Source organism: Gorilla gorilla, chromosome 2 (genome assembly GCF_029281585.2).
Source record: "Gorilla gorilla gorilla isolate KB3781 chromosome 2, NHGRI_mGorGor1-v2.1_pri, whole genome shotgun sequence".
In the NCBI taxonomy this organism is placed as follows: Eukaryota; Metazoa; Chordata; class Mammalia; order Primates; family Hominidae; genus Gorilla; species Gorilla gorilla.
The window spans coordinates 167,168,759-167,188,771 of NC_086017.1; the positions used below are offsets into that span (position 1 = coordinate 167,168,759).

The 20,013-nt window shown below is 39.6% G+C and overlaps 1 protein-coding gene across 1 annotated transcript; it reads left to right on the plus strand.

Moving 5' to 3' along the window:
* The first annotated feature begins 508 nt into the window (after positions 1–508).
* Positions 509–19,110, plus strand: LOC101137431 (vomeronasal type-2 receptor 1-like). The gene is given in 9 exon segments (XM_055382138.2): positions 509–529; positions 1,383–1,600; positions 8,020–8,311; positions 10,558–10,691; positions 14,642–14,705; positions 15,288–15,344; positions 15,346–15,412; positions 18,142–18,232; positions 18,234–19,110. Coding segments are annotated over 9 exon segments (1,821 nt in total).
* Positions 19,111–20,013: the final 903 nt, after the last annotated feature.

The following is a 20,013-nucleotide window of genomic DNA, read 5'->3' on the forward strand; positions in this document are numbered from 1 at the left end:
AAGGTAATTTTTTTCCTTTCTTTTGACCTCTGGTTTGCAGTGGTTTCTTTTAGTTCTTTTAATGGAAACATATAGGCGAAAGACAGCTACAAAATATTGCTAAATTTTAGAAACGTAGAATGCCATTTTGTTTGTTGCTTTTAAAATTGGTTATCCTCACTTAAAGCATATTGTGAACTTTTCCCTAATGCATAAACATTTGTCCAAAATATGATTTAAATGGCTCCTTTGCATTACATCATGTGAATAAATCATAATTGATTTAAAAATTCCCCATTGTGTACATTTAGTTTGCTGCCTTTTTACTATTATAAATCAAACTGTAGTCGATATCCTCATACATCATGTTTGTGTGGACCTTAATTGCTTCCTTGAGATAAATACTTTGAGGTAAAATCACATGATCAAAGGGTATACAGATTTTTCATATATTGGTGGATTGTGTTCTGAAAATATTTCTGTGAATTTATACTCTAAGGGGAAATGTTTGAGAGGGGCAAAGAGCAAGATGAGGGACCAGGAATCCATGGTGAGTTGACCTGGAGAAAGACTGGGGGACACCTCTAGGAGAGGCCTGGCAAGAAAGGGAGGAGAAGGAGCTCTCAGGAAGAAACCCAGGGGCATAAGCCTCACCAGTGACAAACACAGCAATGTGAGCTGAGGGCAACACTTCGCCTTAAAGAGTAGGTTAAAGAAAATGATGCATACAAAAAATGTTCATTGACCTCTTACGGGCTTTACAAAAGTTTCTAAGGTAGTTTATTATCCCCTAGTTACAGAGGCAGGAAGGGAGGCACAGAAATTAAGTAAGTTTCCCGCCACCACACTAATGAAAGTGGCAGAACACAGACAAAAAATGATGTATTCCATTCCAAATCTCATGGTTTTCCACTCAACTTTTTCTATACTCTGAAGGAGAGAGGTTGGCCTGATGTCACCTTTTTTATACTCTGTGAGGAAGCAGGATGCCCTTCCTCACCTTTGGGGCAAGAGAAGCTCCCACAAGAGAGGCCGAAGTGAGAATGATTGAAGCTGACATATGTTAAACAAGAAAGGAACAATTTCTAGAAAATGGAATGACTCTTTTAAATGCAAAACCCACTATTATATTATTATATATTACTTCTAGGTATAAAAGAGGCTTTTATAAGTCTCTTTTCAAAAGGCTTGCTTAGCTCCTAGTCCAGATCCATGAATCGCAAGCGAGTGCGAGGTTCTCTGATTGATTGAGACATGACAATTATGTAGCAAATAGCAGCAAGCGGAGTCCCCTGGGATGAGGCACAGTCACTGTAAAGCTCTATCAAGGTGCCTCATTAAAACTTGTATAATTTCAACACTGGTCACTTCCCCCAAACTCACCTTATTAAAATGGTCACCAGAGGAAATGCTTGGTTCTAGAATTTCTTGCATTTTTATGGGCTGAATTGGGCTCTGAAGCCAAAGAAGAGAAAGAAGAAGAACAGACCTGCCAGTTGCTGGGCAAGTGTGTAGATGCCGAAAACCATTCCCTTGTTATTGGAGGACTGTTTCCTATTGACTCCAGGACCATCCCAGCAAATGAGTCTATTTTGGAGCCAGTATCAGCAAAATGTGAAGGGTAAGCCATTCTTTCAGCTTTCTTTTTACATCAGTTGCAGGTGGTGGGTGTAGGGGGTTAGAGTCTGGAACTGGCACCCGTGATACTAGCCTGGACTCCGACCCTATCTCTTTGATGCAGGATAGGTACTTCCTGTTACTAGGCCTCAGTTTCCCTTAGGTGGACATTCTAGGATTATTTAGAAACTGGAAAAGCTTGGTCTCAAGTGGGTCATTTTCCACTTCTGTGTCTGAGACAGAAAAAAAGGTGGATTTTATATGATGCAGAACATTGCTCCTCAGAGGGTGGTCTGTGGGCCAGCAGCATCAGTTTCACCCAAGACTGTTAGAAATGTAAAATCTCAGGCTACATTCCCAGACCTGTTGAATCAGAATCTGCATTTGAACAAGACCTCCTGGTGATTCATGTACACATTAAGATCTGAGAAGCCCTAATGCAGAGTTGCAGTGTTGCAGGTTTATTATTAATTGTTATAGACTAAACTCTCATCAAGTGAAAACACACAGTGTGGGGACACTAACTTATTTCTGAGCTACTGTTAATGGCAAGATCCTTTCAGCTGCTGTGAGGGTTCTGCCCTGCACTCCCCTAACTCCAAGTTGTCATGTAAAGAAATGGGATCCATGACTGATAATCGGAATTTGCTAGTAATCCATTATAATAAAGGCAAACGTGTTAGATCACCCCCCAACTTCAGCTATAAAAAGAACACTAGAAATTAAAAATAAAACATTTATCCACCATTCTATGTGCATAACAAATCAGATCTTTTCATTTTCCTATATGCTTTCTCAGCCCTTTATACAAATGCATCCATAATTTGTGCATAGTTGTGACCACAGCACAGACACAATTTTATATTTAGCATTTTATATTGTGTAGGAAGCATTTCTATGATGCCGCATGGCTATTAAAATTGTAAATGCATATTGTAAAAAAATTTAAATAATTTCTTACACATTAAATCTTTGCTAATTACAGCCACTGTCCTTTGATTATATTTTATGCCCCATATTTGAGATATCATTAGTGGATGGAACAACCATAATGTTGTTGGCAGAAAGGATTGTAATCAGTCTCTACTTATCTTTTTCCTAGATCTTTTAATTCTTTTCTTATTGTGAAGCAAAAAGAAGAAAGATGAGAAAGGCTTTTGTTTACAGCTACATTATGGTAGACTCAGTTCATTATTTATCATAGTTTTTCTCTTCTTCAATCCTTAATAACATAAAATGAAAACTTAAAGTTTGACAAAATATATGCACTAATATTTCATAAACAGAATCATTTGATTTGTTGTCTGTTCTGCATTGGAACTTCTGAAGGTTATTTTCCAAGAAGGTTAAATGGAAAAGCCAATATACATGTTTTAAAATTAAACTCCACTCCTCCTCATTAAAAATAATTTGACATATACATTGTGGTTGAAATAGTGATGAGAAGTAACTACATCCCATTCTGAAAATAATTCACTTATCAGGAATATTTTGGGATTTGCATAATCAATACCATCAGGATTTGAGTGGCTAATGCTTGGCTTTACAATATGCATTTGATATATGTGTACATGAAAGAAAATACAATGTGCTTTTAATAAGTTAATAAGTGATATAAGACAAACCTATCCAATACAGGTATGTAAAACAAATAGTAGTTGCAGGAGTTAGGAACTGTGAAAACAGGCAAAGTACCAAATTTCTAAGCTGTGACTTCTTGTTTATTGTCAGGAAGAAGTGGAGAGTAAGATACAAGAGAGCACTAAGAGCACCACAGCCTTTAAGTTGGCTTTTAGTCCTAAAAATTCTACAGTTTATTGGCAAGTGACAGGGGCAGACAGTGACTATTGGTTATTCACCCAAAAGAATGAGTTATTTTTCAGTTGGTCCTTCTTGCTATAAGGGAATGGAAATGTGGGGAAGGTGGACAGAGAGAGGAGGACAGGACATTTTTGAAGAGAATTTAGGGAGAGAGCTTGCCTGATGAACTACCATAGTGGAAGATCAGAAGAGTCAGAGAATAGTACAAGAGGCAGAGGCATTTGGAATGACAAACAAGAAAGTGGTAAGTGCTAAGAGTTGAGAAAGAGAAAGATAAAAATGTATTGTATGGAAACAAGATTTACCTTCTTCAGAAAGTTGTAAGGAGTTGGCTCTGTTTTCTCTCATATTTTGAGAGATCACATATAAAGTTTTTCTCTTGAAAATATAACTAGTAAGGAAATGGAAGAAAGCCAGTTTGTCCCATAGGATGGAGGCCAGGAATGGGTACAGCTTCAATATTCACCCAGAAGGGGATATCTGGGAGCAGGAGACAGAAAAGGTCGACACTGAGGCCAGAGAGTCAGCAGGGCCTGTGGAGATGAGGGCCTGAGCTCAGAACCTGCCTCAGAGAGGTATCAGTAAGCTGATTTTAACCTCTTCATAAAATTGTGAGAAAATAAGCAATAGCATTTATTCACTTCATGTATTTGTTATTTGATTTTCTTGACACTCTGGACATTAAGAAAATTAAAAAAAAATTTGGATCTGGGCCTGTTTTTCTGGGATGAAGCTCTTGGGAAGAGAATGTTTCTTCAGTGCTAACTCATTCTTAGGTACAGAAGACATCCCATTTAATCTTAAAAACAGCTGGTTGTAGGGACATGGATGAAGCTGGAAACCATCATTCTCAGCAAACTATCGCAAGGACAAAAAACCAAACACTGCATGTTCTCACTCATAGGTGGGAATTGAACAATGAGAACACTTGGACACAGGAAGGGGAACATCACACACCGGGGCCTGTTTTGGGGTGGGGGGAGGGGGGAGGGATAGCATTAGGAGATATATCTAATGCAAATGATGAGTTAATGGGTGCAGCACACCAACATGGCACATGTATACATCTGTAACAAACCTGCACGTTGTGCACATGTACCCTAGAACTTAAAGTATAATAAAAATGTATATATATTATATATATATATATAAAAACAGCTGGTTGAAGATGTTATGTCCACATTTCAGATGAGGAAACTAAGGCTCAAGAAAGTTAAATGGCTTACACAGGTCACATGGAAAGCATAGGGCAGAGTTGTGGGTTTATTTCAGATTCTCAGAATCAGCCAAGTGTTTTGCATGTCCACCTTAAGAATATTTTCCAAATGGATAAATGCTCCTTGAAAAAAGGATTCTGGGTTCGGATAAAATTGGGTAACTACCAAGACATCATAAAACATTTAGGATACGACAAGCATTGTGAATGTCTAAGAAAGGGCTAAGCATACAGCACTTTCCAAATTTATTTGATATCATAACTCTTCATTTGGGGAACTCTGCACTGCCTCACGTTGCCTCATGTATAGAAAGTTGGTTTAGTTGGTGCATGTGCAAGTGCAATGAGCTGTACAGAGGAGGTAGGTAGTAGAAGCAGTAAAGCAAGTTATCTCTACAATAGACAGGAGTTCTGGGGTATATCAGAGCTCTTTGGGACACAAAGAGCACCTGCCATCGGGATTCCATCACAATAGAAGAGAAGGAGTGGAAGATGAGTTAGTGGTTGGGGTCTGCAGGGCAGATTTCACAAAAGGATGAACTAAGCTGAGTGGTCTCCCATTTCTAAAATTTCTATTTCTTTCCATTTCTAAAATAACTTCTATTTCTTTGCTGAGACTTGTATTTTTACATTTGCTTTAAGAGGGTTTTCCCTCATCTTATGGAACAGTGTTGTAATAGCTGCTTCAAAATCTACGTCTGATCATTTGGCAGCCCAGTCATCTCAGGGTTGGTGTCTATTGATTGCCTCTTCTCTTAAAAGTGGTGGCATGTGGTCCGGGCAATCTAAAAAGCCAGTTCCTGGTCCTCAATGTGGATCCGTTTTGCAAGGGTGCAAGGCATTGTGTGTATTCTGCTTGTCTCCAAGCTTGATTTGTCTGAAACCCAAATTGCTCATCTTTGTGTTATAAGACTCAAATGTTCTTCAGCATTTTAATGAATCCATCCTAAATATATGTTATGAATATCAGAAACATTTCATGTCTTAAAAGTTTTTGATATAGTTCTTCAAAATTAGAGCCTATATAATTCATTTTCACGTATAGGAGTCAACTGTTTCCTCCCATCTCTACGTCAGTGTTTTCCGAGCCTCTCTACTCCTCCACGAGACGCAACTTCTCCAGTGGGAGAGTTCTCACAGGAGGCCTGGCCTACAAGGTACTTAGAAACCAGGCTGAGCCTAAGCTGGATAATTTCACTTTGGCATTGTTAACCTTCACCTATAACTGATATAGAAATTCAAGTTGGAGTTTGGAGAAATTTCATTCTGAAACCCACAATTTTAACAATAGGCTAATTTTGGCCTGGCCATCAGTTAAAGTATGGCCAGACTTTAACTATGACTTTAACTGATCTTAAATATGGCCAGAGAGGAAGACTTGCTATTATTTGGAAAATGTTGCTTAGAAAAGAGAAAGGCAGCAAAATGGAAGGAGGAAGGGAGTATTTTAATTTTGTTTTCATTAATCTAAACAAAGGTAGGACATAGAGAAATTTCCTGAGGAAAAAATGTATGCATTGTATAATAATACTGTGAATATCATAATGGAAATCAATGAATCAAAGAAAAATCACCCCAAATTCCACCTTTCCAGTAATTATCTTGTGCTCATTTAAAAAAATTTCCCTGTTAATCCTTATCCAAATGTTAGTATAATTTATACATGTAGTTTTAATTATAATATGGAAACAACTTTGCATACTGCACATTTCACAATATTATACATATACTGCTGTGTAATTTCTCTAATAGTTTTAAAATAATGAAAAACGTTTCCATCATGTAAGTTCTTTCCAGTTTTTCAATATTATAAATAATTCTGTAATGAATAATTGGGGCATATTGCTTTTTCCTTTGGGAAAAACAGTTTGTTCAAATAAATTTTCATGGATGGAGGAATTACAGCCAGTGCATATTTTTCTAGTTCTTGAAATGTATTGCTATTCTAGTTTAAAAATGATATTGCTATATTTATTTCAAAAATGTATATTGCCATTAGTGTAAATTTGGAAACTAAGTATCTTAGGATGATAAAGCCCTTCATGTTCTGGCACCTTCTGGTTTTCCAGTTTCCCCTTTCATTGTGCCACAGCCACTCCCACCCTGTCTCTTCCAAACATACTGGTCTTTGCATTCCTTGAATGTGACATGTTCTCTTGTCGTAATGCTGTTGGGCATGCTGTTTGCAGCACTCTTCCCCTGTTCTTCTGTCGTCCTTTAAGCCTCAGCTTGGCTGTTAATTCCTTCAGAGCTGGGTGCCCCTTCTTTGTATTTCATAGCTCCCAGGCTTAACCCATCACTGTTTTTATCATTTTGTGCTGAAATTGCTTGGCTACTTTTCTATTTCTTTGCTTAGACAATGCTGTGTTTATCTTGTTCCCAACTGTATTTACAGTGTCTATCACCAGAGGAACTCAATAACTACATATTAAATGAAAAACAAAAACAAAACTAAAAACCCAATTAAAGAAACATGGAGAAAAATTCCACCCTGCCAACAGGGCTATTTGCTATCACATATTAAATTTAAAAAGTACTTATTGAATAGAAGACATAGAGTTAGATACTATAGCCACAGAAGATAGTAAGGAAAGAAGGTCTTGGGGAAATTGCTCTCAAATAGGTTAAGATTAGGTTAACACTGGGAAGATAGAGTTTGCAATTAAATGTTAAATGTTTTTCTTAATGGAGAAGGAATTAAAAAGCAAATGTGGTGATGGACTGCAAGAGAAATACATTCCCCTTTTAGTGGCTAGGAAATGGAAAGGGGGAGGTATTTTATTTATGGTTATATCTAGGAGTGGTAGGAAAAAGACATCTTCAATTAAAAACCTCTTAACGTTAACAATGAAATTACGGATAGAAAAATTATTGTAATTGGAGTCATAGTATATATAAATTTTATGTACTGCTTTTAGGTGCTCCTAGCATAAGTATTTCCTTGTATTTACATAACTTTTATAATTATAATTAATGTCCAGAAAAAAGCAAAAGAAGGTAAGTAGGAGAGAGAGGAGACTCATATGACACCAGGGACTTCCAATTAATGGGGAAAATGTATTGAGGGATTATTGGAGGCCCTGTTTGGTGGATAGAATTATGAATATAAGAATATTTTTGTGAAAAGATATAGGAGTTTAAAGAGATTATAGCATATGAAAGATATACAGAGTGAGAAAACATCCAAAAATTGTACTTTTCAGCCCAAATCAATCAACGATGAATATGATTCATACTTGAATCTTTCAAGTTTGTAATATTATTTAAGAAAAACTAACATACTCAGAAAAGTGAGGTGCCCGCTGATGTTCTGGCAAAATGCTTTAAAAGCTGCTTTTCCCCTCAAAGATCCACCTAATCACCTACAAAGTCTATTTCTTTTTCAGGTTTAACTTTCAGAGATTCCGCTGGATGAAAGCCATGATCCACGTGATCAAGGAGATTAATAAGAGGAAGGATATTTTGCCCAACATCACTTTGGGCTATCAGATCTTTGATACCTGTTTTACCATCTCCAAATCAGTGGAAGCAGTCTTGGTATTTCTTACAGGGCAGGAAAAAAACAGGCCCAATTTTAGAAACAGCACTGGAGCATTTCCGGCAGGAATTGTTGGAGCAGGTGGATCATTCTTATCAGTTCCTGCTTCAAGAATTCTAGGGTTATATTATTTGCCTCAGGTATCTCCGATTATTGTGCTGGGTACTAACTTAAAAAACAACAACAACACAAACCATGCTTGTGGAAACTGCAGCAGATAGCAAGGTGCTCAGGTGAGGCTGAGTTAAGTTGCAGAGACAAACAGGGATGGTGGTGATGCTGCTGTCCCTAATTACTATGTTCAGTCAGGCCTTAGCAAGTGTGAATTGATGTCCACTTAGAGGCGACTTGAGACTCTTCTACATCCCTTGGCATGCTACTTTAATTTTTGGCTTGAGATTGTGACCCAGTGATTTGTTTGTTGACAACTCACTAGTCATAATACTCTACAGCACTGTGTGGAGCACAGTGTAGGTGATCAATAAATATGTGTTGGTTGGTCAATGGATGGTATAAGAAACTCACTTTGTTTCTTGCCTATATTAATGCTTATTATTCATGACCGTTTTGATTCATGCACTAACATGCTGAAGCAGGCCTGGGAATTATGCAAGATGGCTAGGGTTTTGAGGATGCTAACTTTACAGGTTATTTTAAATTCAGAGACAATGACACATTTCAACATAAGAAGAGATTATTTTAGGAAAAATTGATTATTAAGGAAATATAAATATAGCTCTATCATTATTTCTAAGGATGGATCATTATAGTATCAGTTGTCATGACTTATTAATGTGAATGATGATAAGCTTATTTGTGTTGCTGAAGTAATGAAAGAATTTGAAATAATTGTATAAAGTAGCATTTCCACAGTATTTTTTATAAAGCTGCAAATACGGATGTAGAGGGAAGAGGAAAGTACTGAGAAATAGAACCAAGAAGAGAGGTTGGGTGACACAACTGACACCTTAGGTATGGGCTTCGTGCAGCTCAAACTGCTGCTGCTGTGAGCTCTGTCTTCCAGGCACTGGCTGGAAACCTCTAGATAGATTTTCTCATTAAATGCTTGTAGTAAATATCCAACAAAGGTAAAAGAAATCTGTATGATGAACATTTTCACATTTGTTATCTCATTGAATATATTGAGCAATCTTAAAATGTAGATATCATTACCCTGATTTCACTTATAGGTTCAGAAGGTTTAAGTAACTTCTCTAAGATCTTACAGTGATAAAATATATATATCCAGAATTAGATATCAGGTGTCTCTGCTTCTTAAATAAGATTATTTCCTACATAGGGCTTCCAATGTTGCTGCATGGTTCCAAAGACGAATGTAAACTTTAGCCATTGGAGTGAAAATAGGACATGGGGTAGAAGAAACAGGAAACAAGAATATTCTGGCACCCATGAAGAAATTGACAATCTTGAGCTATGGAATTATAATATGGGCGATCCTATTGAAGGTGGTGTGTTAATATTATATCATGAGATGGGAATGTGATGGGATGGGGAAAAATGTGTCCATATGTTCTTAACTGTAGGGTCAGTGAGGTTGAGGGTAAGCTACAGTGGAAATGCATATAAAGTGGTGAGGAATTCATGATCATTTGACCTCTATTCTTAAGTTCCCACTATTGGAAAATACATACAGAGATCACTGGCAAAATGGGAAAAAGTGTCTCTTCATTTATCTAGACAAATGCCTATAAAATTAGGGCTTCTATCTCTGTTGGATGACAGGGCTTAGATGCGAGGCTAAAGTGGTGCTTTCTACCACCTTTCTCGAGGTAAGTCTTGGGATCTACATACTCATAAGTTTTTCTCCTGGCAGAGAAAAACAAGGAAAGAAAAGTGGTGATAGGAGGGAGGGAAGGGAGGTGGAAGACGAGGGGTGGAGGAGGGGGGGAGAGAGAGAGAGAAGAATTGGGCTTGCCAAATGGATTGTGGGTCTACTCACTCCATCATCCATGTGGATGAGAAGTAAAATCTGAGGAAGAGCCTGGATGGCTTGATTCACTCCCCTTGTCTGTGGGGTGCATAGAGGAAAAAGCAAATGGCCTCCTTTTCACTGCTGTGATCCCACTTGTGAAAAGTAGGGCATTGCATGTCGTATTAATAATCAGCTCCTCCGATTTCCTTGGGGTGTGGGGAAGTGGATTTGAAAGAGTCCATAGGGAGGCCCAAAGTGTTCCCTCCAACACTCTACCCTCCCATCCACTGAGCAAGGAAAGGACCAGAAATCCTTTTGTCTAAAGAAAGATGTGAAAATAAAGGGAGAAGAACTGTTAAGTTCCCTCCCTCCCCAATAAAAATATTCTGAAAATGTGTAATTTGAGATTTGGCTATTGCTTTCTAATAGCTGCATGAATATTTTCAATAGTAGGTGGGCTATGCCTCTACCTGCGTGATTCTTAGTGACAAATACCAGTTTCCATCTTATCTTCGTGTAATAGCCAGTGATAAGATCCAGTCGAAGGCTATGGTAAAACGTATCCAACACTTTCACTTTCTTACTCTGTCGCCCAGGCTGGAGTGCAGTGGTGCCATCCTGGCTCATGGCAACCTCCGCCTCCCAGGTTCAAGCAATCCTCCTACCTCAGCCTCCTGAGTAGCTGGGATTACAGGTGTGTGCCACCATGCCGGACTAATTTTTGTATTTTTAGTAGAGACAGGGTTTCGCCATGTTGCCCAGGATGGTCTTGAATTCCTGGCCTCAAATTATCTGACCACTTCGGCCTCCCAAAGTGCTGGGATTACAGGTGTGAGCCACTGTGCCTGGCCCAGTACTATAGAGCTTTGGATAATCCAGTTCCATGTTTACTTCCGGATGAACTGTAGAGTTACAGTAAATCGATAGGGTAATGAAAAAGAATTGGCAATTTCATCTTCCATGTGAATCTCAGAATGGAAGAACCAGGAAAAGTGAGAGAGATGAAAGTGATGTCGGCATAGCCAGAGAATGGTTTTTGTTTGCTGACACAGGACTTTCTTTTGGAGGAAAGGGTGTCTTTTTTCATCCTGTTTATTTTTCATGTATCTTCCCTCTTGAGCTCAGATCTGAGATCCCCAAACAGTCTTCCAAATCATGCTGGGAAAGCATCTAAAAATAAGTGAAAAAACCCCTCAAGATTTCTGAGTTCCTATGCTGTACCAGACACCTATGAGATCTTTGTCTGTCAGACTATTCCTCTCTGCTTTCTATGTGTAGCAATAAACATCTATAGACTTATACATGCTCACAAAAGAATATAGATATGCACACATACACAGTAGTTTATTGGTCTATCTTTAAGCAGCATTTGAATATATTTTGGGTAGATGTAAAAATAGCTACTTGTCAGTGTTTACTACTGTAGGGGCCAGAGCTCTCTGCAGCATTTTATGCCTTTGATCTAGAACCCGCTCTGCACAATACAGTAGTGCTTAACCACTGATAGGTTGTTTTTTTTTGTTTGTTTGTTTGTTTTGTTTTTTTTTTTTAGACGGAGTCTCGCTCTGTCGCCATGCTGGAGTATAGTGGTGAGATCTCGACTCACTGCCACCTCTGCCTCCTGGGTTCAAGCAATTCTCCTGCCTCAGCCCCACTAGTAGCTGGGACTACAGGCGCACACCACCACGCTCAGCTAATTTTTGTATTTTTAGTAGAGACGGGTTTTCACCATGTTAGCCAGGATGGTCTTGATCTCTCAATCTCGTGATCCACCCGCCTCAGCCTCCCAAAGTGCTGGGATTACAGGTGTGAACCACCATGCCCGGCCACAGATGGCTTTAAAATGCAAATTAATTAAAATAAAATAAAAGGAAAATTCAGCTCTTAGTCACATTAACTACATTTCAAGTGTTCAATATCCACATGAAGCTAGGAGCTACCATATAGAACAACAGAGATATGTAACACTTCTGTCATTGCAGAAAGGACAGAGCTGCCCTAAGTCTAGGCTATAAGCCATCTTATGTGGCCCAGAGCTCTCTCTGAATGGTGAGCTACTTGATGAATGGGCTTGAGACTTCACTTTTGTATTCTTTTTGGTAGGTATATAGTAGGTCCCCAATATACCGTTTTACATGAAAAGGAAGATGTTATTCTTTGCATATACATGGTTCAAAGAATGCTTGCTCTTCTGAAAATTGACAGAAAAATAGTAAAATCTAATAGTAGATTTTTCTTTTAATAATCTTCATTAGGGTATAGTAATTTATTTTTCTTATCTTTTACTATAAAATTGGGATTGTTTGTATAATGAAATTGCTTCAAATGTAATTCAATACAAATTTACTAAGCATCTACTATAAATCCAACTCTGGGTTAAACATTGCAAAAATAAGGCCACTGCCCCTAATTAACTGAGCAAATATTTGTTGAGAACAGTAGCATATGTGCATAGGAACTGAGGATACATCAGTGTGCAAAACAGAACAAATCCCGGCCTAACGGGATTAACATTTCAGTGGAAGGAAGTAGGCAACAAACAAGACAAATAGAGACATTATACTGCATCTTAAAGGATGTTAATGTCAGGGAGAAACAAATAGCAGGACTGAGATAGGGAGTGCTGTGGGAGTGTTGCACTGAAATTCCATATAGTGTAGTCAGGGAAGGCCTCGCTAGAGCGACATTTGAACAGAAATTCAAATGAAAGTGTGTTCATGCATTATCTAGGGGAAGAATATTTCTGGCACAGGGAACAGCACCTTCTAAACCCTGAGGCACGTGTGCTTGGCACTTTGGAGGAACAGAAAAGAAGTCAATGTGGCTGGAAAGAGTGAAAGAGAGGGAGAGCAGGAAAGGAGGTGAGAGAGGTTAGAGAGGGACAGGTCATGCAGGGCCCTGTTGGCTTTTGAAGGACTTTGGTTTTTACACTGAGTGAGAAGGGAAACCCTGAAAATCTTGATAGAGGAGGGCCATGATCTGACTCAGGTATCATTCTGTTTGCCATACTGCAAATCAGTGGAAGGAGTGGGGTGGAGGGGCAAGAACAGAACCAAGGAGACTGTTAAAAGACCATAAAATCATCCAAAATAATGAAGGTAGCTTGGCCCAGGATAGATGTGATGGAGGTGGCAAAAAGTCATTAGATTCTGGATATCTTATAGGTAGAAGACATCAAATTTGCTGACGGATTGGACCTGGAAGTGTTACATGAAACAATTAGAGGACAATACAAATAATGATTTAAGTCATAATGGTAAACTGAGTCTGGTGGTTGGTGAGAAGGTGGACTTGAGTGGAAGAGAGGGTCCATACAGGCAAGTAATATCAGGTTGGAGATGATGGATAGGAATGGTGGTGTTGATGACAGAAATGAGGAATAGGGTTTATGGGATAGTTTTGTACGTGTTGAACTTGAGGTGATGGTGGAATCTTAATGTAGGAACATATGGGAAGTTTAGAATATGGAATTAAATAGAGATCAGGTGGGAAAGAGATCAGGTGTTAGAGATCAAAATTTGGGAGTACTTGTATAGAGATACTGGTTGAAGACAAGAGAATGAAGGACCTGCTTTACAGTAAGAGAGAAAACCAGAGGACCAAGGACCAAACCCAGGACCCAAGGGAAGCCAAGGTAGCTTGCATTTCAAGGAGGGGCTGATCAAAAGTGTCAAGTATTGAAGAAAGCTGAAGGAAAATGTGGCCAGAGGAAAATCTCTCAGACATAGCAAGAAGAGTTTTAGTGAGGTGAGTGAGCTGGCAGCTAGATCACAGAGGTTGAGAAGGGAAGGAATACTGAGAAATGGAACAAAAAGGTATCAGCTCATTGTTAATGACACTAATGGGCCAGGTGCGGTGGCTCACGCCTGTAATCCCAGCACTTTGGGAGGCTGAGGCAGGCGGATCACAAGGTCAGAAATTCGAGACCATCTTGGCTAACACGGTGAAACCCCATTTCTACTAAAAATACAAAAAATTAGCTGGGCGTAGTGACGGGCACCTGTAGTCCCAGCTACTCGGGAGGCTGAGGCAGGAGAATGGCATGAACCCGGGAGGCGGAGCTTGCAGTGAGCCGAGATGGTGCCACTGCACTCCAGCCTGGGCAACAGAGGGAAAAAAAATGATAATAATAATCATAAGGGAATATCAAGAGCTCTTTCCAGAAGACTGGATCAGGGCAAGGAATTCTAGTTCATTCTGTGATGATTTTATTGTTCATCTTTCAGAATTTGAGAATGCCTTGCTATCACTCCTTCCTGTAATAGCTACTCCTTAAGGTGCATTTAAAATATGATTTTACAGATATATATGTATAAAACATATAAGAAGCTTATCTATTGTGTATACATACTTCTGTAATGTTATGTACCATAACCTAGCTCAGAGATTGGTAATATTTTCTATGTTATTTAATTCAGATTTACTCTGCAAAACTCAACATATGAAAATTCTGATTTCTAAAATAAATATAAGTGTAATCATGCATCTTCCAAAATGATTCTTTGCTTAATGGAAAAGCATTTTGTTTCTTAAACAGGAAACTCCCTAATGGATTAAGAAACAAACTATTTACAAACCTTGCATTTATTCTGGGTTTCAAGGTACACATCCATGTAGAATGTAAAAGGAGGCCTGTGTTTACTACTGAGATTTTGAAATTCATTTAGCAAGAAAATATTTCAATGCTATGCCTTGTCTGCTTTTCCTTTTGCCCTCCCCATTTTTCTGATAAAGCAGATCTTTCACTGTTCTTTTCTACTGACCCTTCATGACACAGCTTTGATTTTAAGACTATTTTGGGATGACCTTGCAGAGGGAAAATATTTTTTAGGCTTTCAAGATGATTCTTGGAATCATAGGTCCTTCACAAGCAGGAACAGACCTGTCAAATGATCTCATCCCCAGAGTCCTGTAGGCATGGAGCCTGGTCTGGATCCCCAAGGTTAGAAAGAAGAGGCTTAAAATTAGCTTTGCATTTCTAGACTCAACACCGAGACTCTCCTTTAGCAAAATTCTCTACGTTCTCCATGTTGTTATTTTCTTTGTTCATTATCTTCACTCAGGCATCCTGGGTTTCCCAGGAAATCGCAAAGCTTCCATGGAAATTCAAATGGAAACTTTCTCAGCCTCATGAGTACTAGAGACAAACGGCTTTGTTAATACATCATGTTTGTCTTTGCTAGCTTCCCCATTCAGTGTGTACTGATGTGTGTCCTCCTGGGACTCGGAAGGGGATTCGTTCAGGGGGAACCAATATGCTGCTTTGACTCCATCCCATGTGCTGATGGACACGTGTCACGGAAACCAGGTTGAGATGGTAATTTCTTCATTGATATGAGGATGCTATTAGATCAAACATGTTTTTGCAAAGAAGGCCTAAGGAGCCTTCTTTATAAATAGGTATGAATAACTTATAACAAAAATAATTAAAATCCATCAAATTATTGGATGTTTTGTGCACTATGAAAAAAACATAATATTGTGTTTTAGTTCTAAAGCTGCTACAGTTGGGAAAATACCTACAACCTTGAAGTTAATAGAGGAAAATGCAAAATAAAATATATGAAATGTGAAATATGAGTAGGATTCCTAAAAAATATTTAAAATTATTTGTTTCTGAAATAAATTAAATGCTAGTTATATTCATAATTGGAAGACAGGGGACTTATAGTACTATGTTTTATTGAATTAGCTCTAATTTGGAGTTATAAGATCTAAAATTTCATCTCTAAAGGCAATTGGCTTAAGGTCATAAGTACTCAAAGTTTGTAGGACATATGATTTCTGTAACTACTGCTCTATGAATTCTTCACTATGGCCTGCCAAATTGCTGCTCTTTATGACCAGAATTTTAATTGGGTTTAGTGTGCTCGGTCTTGTGAAACATGTTGGAGCAGGTTTATTTTTATTTCTACCTTCTGTTAAAGATAACACAAAGTGTACTTGTCTTTTGTCAAATGGCCCTCAACAGCAATTCTTTATAAAAGAATTTTGAGGGCCAGGCGCAGTGGCTCACGCCTGTAACCCCAGCACTTTGGGAGGCCGAGGAGGGCGGACACGAGGTCAGGAGATCGAGACCATCCTGGCTAACACGGTGAAACCCCGTTCTCTACTAAAAAAATACAAAAAATTACCGGGCGCGGTGGCAGGCGCCTGTGTCCCAGCTACTCGGGAGGCTGAGGCAGAAGAATGGCCTGAACTCGAGAGGCGGAGCCTGCATTGAGCTGAGATGGCGCCACTGCACTCCAGCTTGGGCGACAGAGCGAGACTCCGTCTCGGAAAAAAAAAAAAAAAAAAAAAAAAAATTGAGAATGTATCATTTTCCCAAAATGGAAAACAAGAACTATGTAACCTGAACAACTCCTTGGACCCTACACAGCCCAGTCTCTGCATAGAGTTACATCCAGGGAAGTCCAGTACAGCAGTTAAAAGTGATTAAACAGGAATTGCAATCTTTCCTGCATCTTTCAAAGAACATTAAAGAGATCAATTTCACAGTCTACTATAAACTCATATCAAATAGCCTTTTCTTATGTTCTGACATTCTGCCTTAGAGCCTCCACCCAGCTAAATGCTCTAAACCTTCTCAGTAAGCACCATGTAGGTTCTTTTCCTTCTCCTTCCCCTTACCCATCTTCTTCTCTTTCTCCTTTTGTCTTTCTCCTCCTCCTCCCCCTCCTCCTCCTTCTTCTCCCCCCCTCCTCTTCTTCCCTTCCTCCTTTTTCCTCCTCCTCCCCCCTTCCTCCTCCCTCCTCCTCCTCTTTCTTCTTCTTCTTCCTCTCCTTCTTGTCTTCCTCCTCCTCCTCCTTCTTCCTTCTTCTTCTCTTTCTTCTTCTCCTCCTGCTCTTTCTTCTTCTTCCTCCTCCTCCTCCTTCTTCTCTTTCTTCTTTTCCTCCTTCTTCTTCCTTGTCCTCCTCCTCCTTCCTCTTCCTCCCCCTCCTTCTTCTTCTTTCTTCCTCCTTCCTCCTCCTCCTCCCCCCTCCTGCTTCCTCCTCCTCCTCCTTCTTCTTATTCTTCCTTCTTCTCTTTCTTCTTCTCCTCCTCCTTCTTCTGCTTCTTCCTTGTTTTCTTCTTCTTCCTCCTCCTCTTTCTCCCCCTCCTCCACTGCTGCCCCTTCCCTTCCCTTCCCTTCCCTTCCCTTCCCTTCCCTTCCCTTCCCTCCCCTCCCCTCCCCTTCCCTCTGAGTTGGAGTCTTGCACTGTCGCCCAGGCTGGAGTGCAGTGGCACCATCTTGGCTCACTGCAAACTCAGCCTCCTGAGCTCAAGTAATCCTCCCACCTCAGCCTCCCAAGTAACTGGGACTACAGGCACACACTATCACTCCCGGCTGATTTTTTGTATTATTTGGCAGAGACAAGGTTTTGCCATGTTGCCCAGGCTGGTCTCGAACTCCTGGGCTCAAGTGATCCACCCAACTCAGCCTCCCAAAGTGCTGGGATTACAGGCCTGGGCCACTGTACCCAGCCTTGTTTTCCTTCTTATCCTCAGTTACTCTCTACCTATTCCTTCAAATCTGCATCTGGGGGGTGAAGAGGGGAAAAGCTCTGAGTAAGCAAAGACAAAATTCTCTTTCATAAGGGTGATATTGAATGAAAGACAGAAAACATTTGTATTTTAATCAACCTTATTGCTGTTACAGTTCTCTCAATTGTTTTGCCTCAGTAGCTTTAATTTTTTTTTTAGTTTTTTTTCATCTGTGGATTGTTTTTGGGTTTATGAGGATACATACCACTCTTCTCAATTAGCTAACTGGAGTAGTAAGAAAGAAGCTTGTTACTGGAAAAGGCCAATGCAGAAAAGCCTGAAACTGAGAAGCGAGACTGACTTTCCAAAACTGAAAATAATTCTCAATCTGTAACATTATCTGTACACTCTAAGGTCATTTTATCACTATTTCTTTTGAGATATTATATATATTCTATATAAAGGGATTTTCAACAAGTCCCCACTCTAGAACTATGAGGGCTCTGGGATATTCACAGTGGAAGGGGACAATTGGATTTCTTTACAGTCAATTCTCTGTTCTTCGTTCAGTAGGTTAAAGGGAGTGTGAACAATGTGGTGAAGACTATTGGTCAAATGCACAAAAGAGCGAGTGTGTGCTGAAAGAGGTGGAATACCTTGCTTATGTTCACACTTGTCATTCTTTCTGTCTTTGGGGCATTTGTGGTCTTGGCAGTCACAGCTGTGTATGTGATACACAGGCACACTCCCCTGGTGAACGCCAATGACTGGCAGCTGGGCTTTCTTATTCAGGTTTCTCTGATCATCACGCTGCTGTCGTCCATGCTTTTCATTGACAAGCCACACAACTGGTCCTGCATGGCTGGCCAGGTCACTCTGGCACTGGGCTTTTCTCTTTGCCTGTCTTGCCTTCTTGGAAAGACTAGTTCACTGTTTTTAGCCTACAGAATTTCCAAATCCAAAACTCAACTTACATCCATGCGCCCCCTTTATCGGAAAATCATTGTGCTAATCTCTGTTCTAGTGGAGATTGGCATATGTACAGCCTACTTGGTATTGGAACCTCCCATGGTATACAAGAACATGGAACCTCAAAATGCAAAGATCATTCTGGGATGCAATGAAGTTTCCATAGAGTTTTTGTACTCGATGTTTGGAATTGATGCCTTCCTAGCCTTGCTATGCGTTCTTACAACTTTTGTGGCTTGCCAGTTACCAGATAATTACTATGAAGGAAAATGCATCACCTTTGGGATGCTTGTCTTTTTCATCATCTGGATCTCTTTTGTCCCTGTTTATTTGAGCACCAAAGGCAAGTTCAAAGTGGCTGTGGAAATATTTGCTATCTTGGCATCCAGCTATGGCTTGTTGGGTTGTATATTTGCTCCTAAGTGCCTCATTATTTTGCTGAGGCCACAGAGGAACACCAGTGAAGTTGTTTGTGGAAGAGTCTCCACCACAGATAATTGCATCCAACTGACCTCAGCTTCTGTGAGCAGTGAGCTTAACAATACCACAGTGTCAACTGTTCTGGATGACTAGAGTTTTGATTTACATGTGTCCTTTGAAGCTGCAATGATGATGTGCTTCAACATTCCCTTTCAGGATGCTCCTACAGCAGCTGCCTAATACTCTCAGGTAACATTGAGGATTTGGGTTCTGGTGGTGTAGTCTTAGCATGGTATATCAAATCTTGTACTGTAAGATACCATTTAGCATGAATCAGAATACCTTTTACTATTGAAATTAAAAACTATTTTATTCAAGCATTTCAAAATACTTTGGTGTAAGGACTGTGTAGTAGAGGATATGGTAGGAGCCAGTTATCTAAAATGATAGATAAGGCTGGGTGTGGTGGCTCACGCCTGTAATCCCACCACTTTGGGACACCAAGGTGGATGAATCACTTGAGGTCAGGAGTTCAAGTCCAGCCTGGGCAACATGGTGAAACCCTGTCTCTACTAAAAATACAAAAATTAGCAAGGAGTGGCAGTGCATCCCTGTAGTCCCAGATACTTAGGAGGCTGGGGTGAGAGGATCACTTAAACCTGGGAGGTGGAAGTTGCAGTGAGCCGAGATCGCACCACTGCACTCCAGCCTGGGTGACAGAGAGAGAGACACCATCTCAATTAAAAAAAAAAAAGACAAAAAATTTAGCTCTTGAATGTTCTCGTTCTTATATCATGGATGTCTGATCTAGAAATTTACCTAAAACAAAATCACTTAGTGGGGACCAAGAGAGACATTTTGTTCTACATTCCGTTAATGTATCTCTGAAATACACAGCTTTTCTCTGATTGAGGTAAGAATTATAGCCCATGGAGCAGGGGGTTTGGAAGATAATTCATGTTTCAAAGGACTCTGTGACATACAGAGAATATTGAAGGAATTGCGATGTCAACAAAACTCAGTTTTTTTCTTGAACACATATGGAAGTAAAGTTTC